This window comes from Vulpes vulpes, chromosome 9 (assembly GCF_048418805.1).
Source record: "Vulpes vulpes isolate BD-2025 chromosome 9, VulVul3, whole genome shotgun sequence".
Classification (NCBI taxonomy): domain Eukaryota; kingdom Metazoa; phylum Chordata; class Mammalia; order Carnivora; family Canidae; genus Vulpes; species Vulpes vulpes.
The window spans coordinates 62294443-62306470 of record NC_132788.1 but is presented as its reverse complement, the minus strand read 5'-3'; the positions used below and the strand labels follow the sequence as shown (position 1 = coordinate 62306470).

Genomic DNA, 12028 nt, shown 5'->3' with positions numbered 1-12028 from the left:
GAAAATAAGCAAGGAACTGCTAATCCTAAAGTCTCCACAAACAGTTAAAATAGAAAACCTTCAGTTATGTGCAGAAAAAGGCACAGCTACGATAATTTTCAAGAAATGCTCTGTCTTCTTACTTAGCTAGGAAGAAATCAGGGCTCAGAAGGCTTGACAGGCACATCTGGGAGGGGGAGGGAAGCCACTGCCCAGGGAGGGGCTGGCGTTGGCTCCTGAAGAAGGCTCTGCCTTCCTCTCCACTCTGCCCCCGCTCAACCCTATCCTCTCAGTGCTCAAGGATAAAAAGGCAGGATCAAGGCCTCCTTCTAGCACTGTAATACCTGATGCTTGAAATAAGAACACACTATGGGAAGCAAGGATGGCCCCAAGGGTCCTTTTGAGCTCTGAGAAAGGGGGCCGAGTCTCCTCATGGGGTTACAACCTAAACATCCAGGCAGATACTTTGTTTAACAATAAATGTGTTACAAGGGAAAGTACTAGGAACAGCTAATGTGAGCCACTGACCACTGAATGGCCAACTTAGTCAAAATTGCTGAATAAGATGCAATTCTAAACATACACATGGGCGGGGGGGCAGGGGATGAGTGTATTTTCAATTACATTTTCCTAGATGGGCCTGTGGCCATTAAGAGTTGGGCAAGGGCTAGTTTTCTCTTGGATTCCGTGATTGGTTGACCTATTCTTCCGGGTCACTTAAAGAGCCCAAAATCTTTCTTAAACTTTCTTTAAAAGGGGCCAAATTAAATTACTAACCTCCTCAGGCGAGGAAACAGCAAGGCACACGTAGTATGTTCTTGCAAAAGGACAGAAAGAAAAAAAAACCCACAAATTTCGGTGCCTTTGCAGTTCCTCCACACCCCTCCTGTGAACTCTCTCCTTGGTTAATGACAGTCAGGGGGAGAGGAGGATAAAATGGACCCTGAGGCGACACACGAGGTGGGTCCTGTTCTAGAAGTCAGTACTACAGACAGGTTCCATCCAGCTGAATGGGGCTAACGGACCTTTCTAGTAAATACCTGGTTCCTGGTTCGAGCATTTCTTCTTCCTCTGATAACAAAAAATAAACAGGCAGCAGAGCAGGAGAAAAAGAAAAGATTACGCAGGAGTAAGATCAGTTAGAGTAAGCAGATCCTTCAGAGTCCGTGAACGCGGAAATGCAATGGCAGCCAGCAACGGTCCTGGGGGGACTGCCAACCAGCCTGCTGGTGGGGAGGGCCACCCCTGCCCTCAGGGCCACCTAAGAGTCTGCACCCTGCCCCTGGCTAGCCTGCTGGTGGGCCTGCCATGGATACTGGGGGGCAAAGGGGCCTCTATCAATCCTTGTCAAGCACAGGGATGGTGTGTACTGAGCACCTTCCTGATCCCACCTTTAGCTTCTCCTTGACACAGGGGCTGTTCATTCACCAATGGGCAGGGGCCTACCTAAGACCCCCTAAGGTTAGCACAGCTATCCACAAGAAGGAGGGACATACACCTTCAGGCATCTACTGTGACACTGTCCCTGGAAGTCAATTCAGGAAACCTCACTCTTAGTACAAAGCTGATTTCACCAAGATTGTGTCTATTGGGTGCCCTCTGGATACAATCTGACAGGAATCTCCCTGCATCCAAATTCAAACAGCTTCCCATGCTTTCCTACCAAACACCCTGGGTAGCTTTTCCTGAGTCTCCATTGGCTCTGCTCTCCTTCTTACTCTCAGTGAGAACACCTCAGGGAACCCCAAAGCTGAGAAAGGCCTGGGAGGAGGGAGGACAGTAGAGCCAAAACGCTTTTAGGATCTTGCAGATAGAACTGGAGCCTTTACTTTCACTAAAGCCAATGAAGCTACCCATTTTCAGGGGAGCCCTGTGTGTTCTTTCTCCCACATGTGCAGCAGGTCAGGCTCTGGGGTGGGAGCTACATATCATCCAGGCTCCTTGAGAGGCTGACCTGAGAAAGTGGAGGGTGTGTACCTTCTGGCTGGTGTCATCTGTCCAGTCCCCATCATCTCCACAACTGGAATTAATATGTTGGCTAAACCTACCTGAATCCTAGAACTGAGCAAAGAGTCTATCAGATGAGACTCTATGAGCAATCTCCTAAAAGCTAGTGACCACAGTAATGGCCAGCATTTCCATAGTACTTACTCTATGCCAGGAGCAGTCTAGAAACATGGCACATATTAGCTCATTTGATCTCGTCACACACTCATGAGGAAGGTAATCAATATTCTCATCTTACAGAAACACGGTGGGGAATTCTCCTTCCCAAAATTTATGATAACATTTAAATGGACTTTAAAATTTAAAAGAAAAATTGAGTTTTCTTCTGAGAAGGAAAAAAAAATCAAGGATTCTGAAAAAGGCCAATTCCAAGGATTCTAGAAATCCATCAATGTATCCGTCAGTCTTAAGTTGGGGATGTTCTCCTGGCCCACTAAACGCTCATAATCACAGAGTTCTAGCAACGTCATTTTACTGAAAAGCCGTTCACAGGTTTGACATTTCAAAGCTGGGCATTCTCCTTTCATGCAGAGTCATCAAGAGAAAATTAAATTCCATTCCCAAACGTTGAAGGATTGAATATATTATATGACTGCCTTTCCATTGTCTCTGGAAGCTAACCATCCTTGAGGGTGAGACCCTGCTACGCACGAGTTACACTCTTCTCGTGGAAGAGTTTGTTGAACTGCCCTGACGGTATGTGGTAAAAGTGCAGTGTGACCATAAAGAAATGCACTTGTGTTTAACAGATACACCATTTTTCTTTTGATTTTTTTAGTCAAATAAGTGTTTATCCTTTCAACTAGACCCTTGAGGGGACCAAGTGTGCACTTACTCCAACCACATGACCCGTGCTAAGAGGCTTTTGAGAGCCAGTCAGCCAGCACCCCCGTAGCATATGCCTCTGGCCATTCTGTCCCTTCAGTGGTGTTGCAAAGCTGAAGTGAATGACATTTTTCCTTCCAATGGCCAGGATGTCCATTCTAATATGAGGTTTTGGCACCACTGACCAGGGCCACGCATCAGGCTCTAAGGAAGACTGACCAAGGGCACCAATGATGATATATTTAGAATAAGAATGTGGCTTCCCAAGTGACTACCTCCTCCAAGGGGCAAACATGGTTGAAGCTGTGATGTGTTTATCAAGGGCGATAAAGTCAGACTTTCTGACAGTCACCATTCTATGTAGGAGCTCTCTAATAAAAGACTGTTTCATTAAACAGGACACCTAATTCTCAAGTCCCGTTGGGTAAGAGTCAGTTCCTTCCAAGTGCCCTGACGGATCATCTGTCTCCAAAGAGCTGAGCAAATTCAGGAAGGCATGCCTGTCTCTGAGCCTTCATTCACTGTTTCTCCTTTCAGGGACTCCTGTCCTGCTCCTTCCCCCCCACTCTGTTCCCATCCTTCCCTCAAAGCCTCACCAGCAGCCTCCTGTGCTCTGGGGCTCCTGGCTCTTCTTGCTCTGAGCACTCACTGCACCTGCTTCCGTGCAGAGTTCACAGAGTGCTCGTCCCGGATAGCCTATTCTTTCAGTTTTCTGTGCTGAAAGCCTCCTAAGCATAAGCTACACTCCTTGGGAGCAAGGAGAATAGCCAATGTGCACCTTAGTCCCCTCTCAGCTACGGAGAGTGGCTTTTCCCAGGACAAGGGGGAATGAGAAGAAGCCTTGGTGGCGACAGAAGGGGAAGAAAAGGAAAGAAGGACTCTTGACTCAGTTGTATCTTCCCATGACCTATTGGATGGCAAATCGCTCCCCGGGGGTCCCCTCCAAACAGTACCTCTTTCCTGATGCACCCAGTGGTACCCTTCCTTCTGGGATCCTCTGTGCCTCACTCCTCTGAGGTGGCCTAAAGCAGCTCTTGCTGGTGCCCACCCCTGTATGGTCCTGACTGGTGCCCTACTGTTCCACCAGCCCCTGCCCCTCCTGTCCCTTCCCCAGACCTCAGCCCGCAGGCAGAGACAGCTGTGCAGCCCCAGCTGCTGGCCCTGCCCACAGTCCCATGCATGCCCTCTGCCCTCCCTCACCCCCATCCTGCAATTCCTGTGAACAGTGTGTCAGGACAGAGGAGCGAGTGTCTGGGAGGGGCAGCCTCCACGACTCCAAAATCGCCAGTAAAGTCCAAGAGCATTTACTTTCCTCCTGACTGACACCAGTTATCTTTTCTGCAGAAAGTGTCTTCACTGGAAAATGGAGAGCTCTCAAATAACTGGCAGAGACCTTCCCCCCTGCTCCCCCTGACTCGTGTTCCTCAAGCATCTCCCCCACTTGTCACCTTTTGCAACTCTATGGCCAGCTTCAGTTGCCTTGAGTCGTTCATTCTATCTGGGATGCCTCGATCCTGTGCCCTTAGCATCCAGGAGACAAGAGAAACTTCCTGGGCTGAAACGCTTTCATTTTTAGTTTAGGATGTACGGGGTTAATCTGGAATTCTTAAGGGACTACCTCTGCTCTTCTCTTTCCTCTCAAAATGCTTAACAAGAAGCAAAATAAGGTGGTAGAGAGTTTTCTCTCAAAAAATTTTATGTGTTTCCTTTGCCGGTATATTCTCAACCAAAAAATACTTGTATAAAAACACACTGCTACCCAAGAGATTTTCTTTGTGTTGCTTCCAACCAATCTCTTGGGAGGTGTGGATGTGAAGCAAGGTAAGGGGGTTTCTCTAAGAGTCCCTGGGCCTAGCTAGGACCACAGTCACTGAAGCAGGAGAGCATGGCTGGTGGGGACCACTGCGCTGGCATCTCAATCCCACCCGGACTCCTTGGGCTGCACTGTGATCTTATCCCTCCCCTGGGGCTGAGGATCACGGGAAAGCATTTAGGATCAACTGGTCAGAGACAAAAGCAGCTCTGCCTTTCAGAAGGCCTCACTTAAAGCTAAGAGCAGGCTGCAGTGAGGAACTAGCTTGCCCCAGGGCCTGGCCCAGGGCACAACTGAAAGGTCCGGTTGGTTCTGGGCAGGGCTGTTGGCCGAGGGGAGGAGGTGGAGAAAGGCTGCCATTACATTGGGTGCATTCGCGGACTCCGTGGCTCCCCAGCAAGTACCTTAATAAACGCTTCCATACAGCCGTTAAATAGTTTATGGCTACACACTGAGAGAGGCCTAGGTCTCCTCATTTTCTGTGGTTTAGGGGGAAGACAGGGGGGCCTAGGGAAAACGGAACAAAAGAAATCAAGAAAGCAACCAACGCAAACATACAACTGGGAAAGACGCTCTTAAAACCCATGACTGGAGGAGAACACAAAATGCAAATGGAAACCCCTGAGCCCCCAGCACATTGGTGTCCAATGCTCCATCTGAAGGCCTTTGGATGTTTACAGGGATCTTAATTTACCCACAATGTCAGGCAGGAGCAACGCTCATGTAACACAAATGCATTCTAGATCACAAGAGGGAAATAGTATGTATCCAGGAAACCATTGCAACTCCAATCAGAGGCTGTCATCCCACAAAGCTGACCAGATGGAGGAGGAACCAGGGGAGAGAGGTGAAATCTGCAGCCTGAGAAAGCAAGAGACTTTCAATGATGATTGGAAGGGTTAATTTTCATTACTTGGCTTAAATTCATCACCAAGTCTCAACTCCCAATGTACCGTGGTACTGATCTTTCTAATGCCTCTCGGCATTTCTAATGCACTTGACTAATCTTTATTTCATTGATCTAAGAGCCAGGCAATTATTATTCTCATTTTAGAGATGAAGAAATTGATTCCTGGAGGGAGGTTACAGCTTTTTTGGGGTCCCCAGGTGACCTGGGGGTGATGATTATATCCTGTGCTTTAGTCAAGTACACTTTTGATTAAGGCACTTTCAAATCTATCATTACACTTAATGTCACCTCACCCCTGTATGGACACCCCCATTTTACAGAGGCAGACGCTGAGGCCTAAAGACGGGAGCTGGCAGTGTCAGGCCCCAAACTCAGGCCTCATTGGCTCCAATTTTTCCCACCAGACCAGTCATGGAGCCTGAGGCCACTTGTTCACTTCCAGCCAAGGACTCATTCCATCCCATTAACCCTTGCCAGTGGAGGACCTGTTGGGTCAGGTTGAAAGTGTCTTGCTTTACTTGAGGATCTCCATTCCCTGGGCTCCACTCTTGGCTCCAGGGAGGGGAAACCATACCACAGTTCATCAGGAACAGTCAAACAGCCACAAACACTGGACCAGTTTCGAGTTGCTCACCATGCATATACCTGTGTTGGCTTATTTGCTCATCTTTCGCCACCCAAGTTGGCCTGACTCAATGCTGCCAGCCTTCCAGGGCAAAGGGCTTTCTGAGGTTAGGAGGAGGCCCCCTAACTGGGAGAGGCAGTTCATTTTCAAATGGCTTGGTTCACAATTTGGGGAGCAACAAGTGGGGACCCAGCCTGGCACAGATAATGTCCACACGTGACGAGCAAAGACCTGGTCCCCCAAGTCTTGACTGATTTCTGTGAATGGGCAAGAAATCTCATGGATTGTGGAGCCAATCAAGGTGAAAGAGATTCATGCTGCCTCTGCTCACTGGCTTTGTTGTGTGTCTTCTTCAGTGGCCCAGCCATCTAGGGAAATCTCATCAGCTTCTCCTACATGTTTGAGTGTTGAGCAAATGCTGCTAGCTCCAGGACATGCATGGGCAAAGACACAGCTGAATCCAAATATCATGCCACCCAAACATTGGAACCAAAACAACAGCACAGACCAAAATTTTTAAAAGAAACAACAGGCAAGACCATTTCGAGCCCATCTTGGATCTATGTCAATTTGGTTAGCTAAGTCCTTTGTCATTTCTTTGTCATCGGTTACCGATATTTTGAGGATGTGGGTATGTAGGGGTTGTACTTCTTACAGTGGATCTGCTTTTGAGTTTCCAAATGCCAAGAGAGAGTGTGAAGAAAAGAAAAAGATGTGACACAAGGCCACAGGTTTTAAGTCTTAGGATTAGGAATAAATTGAGGACAGCAATTGTGCCGTCTTGTCTCCCTCAGGTTTAGGGTTTCTTTTGTGAACATTCTCAGATGGTTTCCTTATCTCACACTACATGATACCCTCACAATGACCCTGTGAGGTAGGCGAGACTTATTAAGTCTACTTTAAACATAAGGCAAATGAGCCCATGAGAGATTAAGAAAATTTCCAAGAGTCACACCATAACATGTAATTGCAGCTGAGAGCTGAATTCAGCTCTTCCTCCTTAAGATTGTGGTGTGAATGTGAAATTGGGAAGTTGATTTTATCACAGAACATCCAGCAGTTGCTTTAAGTTACCTGTTAAACTCCCCTGGCCAGCAAAAGTAGAGATTCTTAACGCAGGTGTTGGACACCCAATATAAAAAAAAAAAAACCTAGGGTGCCCAGCTGGAGAGTTTTCTTAAAATAAGTCTTCAGGAATTTTTTTTCTTTAAGTTTACAAAATGGAATGAAGAGGGAAAAGGATACTTTTCCCATTTCTCCTGTTCAATCCAGAAAGCAAAGACTATTCAAATCACACTGGGATTTCTTTCCTTGTGTGGTGTTCTGGGTACTGACTGGAAATCTCTGACAAGGAAACGTAGCTATCCCAACTTTGCAGACATCACATCGATTTTGACTTACTGAGGTGCTGGGTGGGGCACAAAGCGGGGAGCAGGGGGGCAGCTCAGCCAAGGAAAGTGGGGCAGCCTAAGCCTTCCATCTCTTCTGCTGCTCAGTTGCAGAGCAAAAAGGAAAGAAAGAGAGAGGCAGGGAAAACAGGAACAGAGAAAGCCACAGAGAGGAAGAGAGAGAAACCAGAGACCAATGTCCCCTTTCTGCCTTTCAATCAAGATGAAAATTAACATACATTGGCAACATAGGAATTGGCCTCAAAGTTATTCTGTGATCAAAAGGACAGTGACTAAAATATTCCCTAGATAACCCGAAAGAGGTGGGTGTTAACATCCAAAGTGGTGGCAATGTTGTGTTCATTGGCAGTTGGGCCCTTGGAAGCTGTGCATGGGTATCTGTCAGGTGCATCTGTCCAGACAAGAAATCTCATGTGCTTTCACCACTAATCCCAACCACAGAGACAAGCTACCCTGGGTTAGGGAAGCCAGTCTGGAGTTAGAATAATCACAATCAAAGCTTATGTTTGCATCTTACTGTGCCATTTATCACATACTTTTCAAGTGCATTATTGCATCTGGTCCACCTAGCTACAGGGTTATGAATTGGGATTATTCTAAGATCAGGTTCTTAAATGTGAGGAAAAAAATGTAACGTGTTGCAGCCCACGTGCAAAAATCAGTCTGTCTACACAAGGCCAGCAGCAAACGTGGCTGAAGGGACCTGCTCAAAGGATCATCCAAATGACGCTAACCTTGGGCAGGAAACCATGGAAGACACAGAGAGCCATAGCATAGAAACATCTCACTCAGGGCCTTTAGGATTAAGTTAAAAACCACTTCAAGTTGGCAGCGCATTGCAGACAAGTTTTAAATAATTTTTGGAAGTAGGCGGAAGCTTTTAGTTTACTAACAAAGTTGCCTCTGACCTTGGCCAAGGGCCAGAGTATAGATGGCTGGGTTTGCAGTTTAGTGTAGTATATCTAAGTGGGAGGTCTGTAGTTGCAGCTTGCATTTCCCAGGCCCTAGGTCAAAGAGGGTGTGGAAGACTAAATCTCAGAAGGCTTTATTTAAAAATTTAAAAAATAAAAATAAAAACAACCCTAAACTTTTCTCTGAGGTAGACTTTGGGACCTGGCCAAGGGTTCGATTACAGATCTCTCCTGCAATCTGCTGGAACCATCTTCTTTTGCATGAGTTCTAGGAATTAAGAGGAAGTGAGGGATGGCTCAATTCATCCCCCATCTGTTTTCCTATTTGCAGACTTTGGTGTAAAATGTGGCTTCTGTTGTTTGGGGACTATGACAACATTCTTTTGCCAGGAAAACTAAATAAATTAATTAGTTTGTTTCTGAAAGGTTCTTAGAAAGTGACCCTGCACATCTGCTGACCCTTGTGCTGGAAGGTCCTTGCCTGGCATTGTGAATCACCCTGATATTCCCAGACTGCCAGGGCCCAGAAGAACAGCTGTACAGCTAAGCTTCTGGAAAGCCCTCTGTCTCCCCCATCCTGGGCCCGGCAAAGTGAAAACCTTGGAGCTTTCCAAGCCTCTTCCCAGCCAGCTCTCTTCCAGATGAGTAGGAGGGAGTTGAGGGTTCATCTTTTCCCTTGCCAAGTTTAACAGCTTTCCAGGATTCTGGGCCACTGGCTCAATTTGTGTTGGGCAGTGGGATAACTATTTGCTGGGAACTCGAAAGGAAAGAGATGGACCCTAAGGAACAACCAGGGCGGCAATAGGACTGCATATGGATCTAAACACTCTGAAAGAAGAGGAAAGGTCCAGTTGTTCAAAGTCAACCCCTCAGCTACCAGCTGCTGAGTGGAAAGTATTCACTGGCTCTGGTCTGCTCAGGGAAAAGCGCAAAGGGTAAGGTTTGAGCAAGCTGGAGAGAAAGCAGAAGTTGCCCATTTGTTATTTTCTTAGCAAGGGACTCCCCCATCAGTCCATCCAAGTGCCCAGGAGGTCTGAAGCCAGGGTGCGGGCAGTACAGGTATCTGTGCACGCTTATGTGGCTGTGCGCATGCATACGCCCAGTTGTGTGCCAAAACGAGCCAAATCCAAAGCCTTGGCAAATGAGGACCCCAGGCTGGGCCATCTGCCTAGGCTGGGCAGTTTGCTCAGCAGCCATAGAACAGATGGGGAGACAGGTCAACGGCTACCCCACAGCCTCTGGCCTCTACTGGTTGTCCTCGGCCACTCCACAGTATCTATTACTGTCCCACCAGAGGGAAGGCGCCAACAGAACCAGAACCGGCTTTCCCACAGCGGCTGAGAAAGGCGCCCTCCCCATCACTGGCCTGTAGGGGACGTGGCTTCACCGAGGCTAGGACAAGCAGAACAGCCAGCTTTCTCTCTCAGCACAGCCACACCATCCCCCTGGAGACACTGGGGAAGAGCTATCCCACTCTAAAAACAGCCCAGCTTCTCTGAGCTCCCACCCTCCCGCCTTCCCACCTCTCTGGCACCCCTGGCCCCCTCCCATACCCCACCCTCAGGCAGCAGGTGCAAAAAAACAAGATCCCCAACTCTTACCTGGTTGTGCCACATTCTGCTCTCTCCCCTGGAAAGAAAAGTACACATTGATGTTTAATCGTTTGTTGTTCTTGTTGCTGATTTTAACCAGCAAACATTCATCTTTTTCTAAAGACAAGAAACAACTGAACTTGATTATTTGCAAAATGGGAGATCTAATTATGCCTAAGTAATGGTCTGCTGGAAAGAACTGAGTCTTATTAAATCCCCAGGGCCTCCTATCTGTAAGGCTATGTTCACATAAATTTCATTTTGTATTGTTCACATACATTTTTTTTCAGTGATTTTTCTAACTGCAGCCTGCTGGCCACTTGCATTAGAATCTTCTGGGAACCTTATTTAAAATGCAGATTTGGGGGTTTTCCCATGGGCCTCCTGAATCAGAATCTCTGAGCTAAGAAGACAGGAATCTGCATTTTTAACAAGTCCTCCAGGTGATCCCTTTTGTGCATGCCAAAGCTCAAGAACCCACTCGCTGCTTTCTATCAACAAAGGTTGGTTAGAGTGTTCCTCATGTGTGGCCCTGAGAGCAGCAGCCATAAGACACCTCTTGGTGTTCCTAAACCAGTCACACCCCTGCCCCCACACCCCTCCTGCCTTCATTCCCACTTGAAGAACTTCCTGCTTCCTTCACTGGAAAAGAAAATCAGTAAGACAGATCTTGGCATGCCTCCATAAGACGCACTCACCTACATGTGCCTGCCTGTCCACCCTCTACCTCTTCTCCTCTCCAGTATTCTGGAGAAGCGTCCCGATTCTGTCAAGGCCCAGCCCTCGTTGTGCTCTGGGTCCCAGCCCCTCTGCTGTTCTCCGGGGCTCTGTTTCTGCAGGTGCCCCGCCCCCTTCCCTGAATATCACCAATCTCTTTTCTTGTGGATCCATTTCCAACAGCATATAAACATGTTCTAGAATCACCAATCTCTTTTCTTCTGGATCATTTCCATCAGCATATAAACATGTTCTAGATAGGTATAACCTAGCTTTGAAGCCTCCCCTGGGCCCCCCTTCTCCCTCTAACTCCATCCCTTTTTCTCTCCTTTACAGCAAAGCCTGCTGAAGGAGCTGTCTGGGAGGCATTGTTGCTTCCCTTGTTCACCACACTGAGGTTGGCTTCTGGCCTCGCCATCCACAGAGCCTGCCTGTTCCGTGTGGCCGAGTCCACTGTCTTCTCTGCCCTTCCCTGATTTCTCAGCACTATCACCTCAGCAAATCGCTCTCTTCCTCTTACAAAGCTTTCTCCTTGATTTTTACAACTCTGCATGTGCCCAGTGTCCCTCCTGCCCTCCAGGCTGTTCCTCGGTTTCTCTTGCTGTCTCCTCACCTCCCCAGGCTCTGACCTCTAAAGGAGGGGATGCCCTCGGAGGTGTACCTGAACAGATCTCTTCCTACACACCCTCTCTGGGTAACCTAAGTGCTTACCAAGGACTCCCTAAATCTTATCCCCAGATCTTCTATTTCCCTGGAACCCCAGACTACTGGCCACTGCCTTCTTTTTAACAGCTCTATCAAAGCATAATTTACACAGCATAAAATTCACCCATTTGAAATGTATGATTCAGTTATTTAGTAAATATTCAAAGTTATGCAACCATCACCACAATTCAATTTTAGAACATTTCCTTCACACAAAAAAGATCCTTTCTGCCAATTCACAGCCACTCCTTCTTCCCATCCCCAGTCTATGGTAACTGCTAATCTACTCTCTATGTCTATGGATTTGTTGATTCTGGATATTTTTATAAAAATGAAATCATGTGGGGTGCCTGGGTGGCTCAGTCAGTTAAGCGTCTGCCTTCGGCTCAGAGTCCTGGGATCGAGCCCCACATTGGGCTCCCTGCTTGGCGGGGAGCCTGTTTCTCCCTCTCTCTCTGCCTGCTGCTCCCCCTGCTTGTGCTGTCTCTCTGTCAGATAAGTAAATAAAATCTTTTTAAAAAATGGAATCATGCAA

At 47.5% G+C, this 12028-nt stretch overlaps 1 protein-coding gene across 8 annotated transcripts in view; it reads right to left on the bottom strand.

Annotated features, from left to right (window-relative positions):
• Positions 1-12028, bottom strand: part of SRGAP3 (SLIT-ROBO Rho GTPase activating protein 3) — a 316267-nt gene that overhangs the window by 41356 nt on the left and 262883 nt on the right. For 3 of the 8 annotated variants that reach the window (XM_072722250.1, XM_026016880.2, XM_072722252.1), the window contains 2 exons: positions 10081-10108; positions 5029-5131 (listed from right to left, as the gene is read on the bottom strand). In XM_072722250.1, coding sequence (XP_072578351.1) covers positions 5029-5131; positions 10081-10108 — 131 coding nt within the window. Of the gene's footprint in view, positions 1-1019; positions 1051-5028; positions 5132-7560; positions 7648-10080; positions 10109-12028 lie in introns of all 8 variants that reach the window. The other 5 variants (XM_026016879.2, XM_026016883.2, XM_072722251.1 and 2 more) reach the window with 3 other exon arrangements.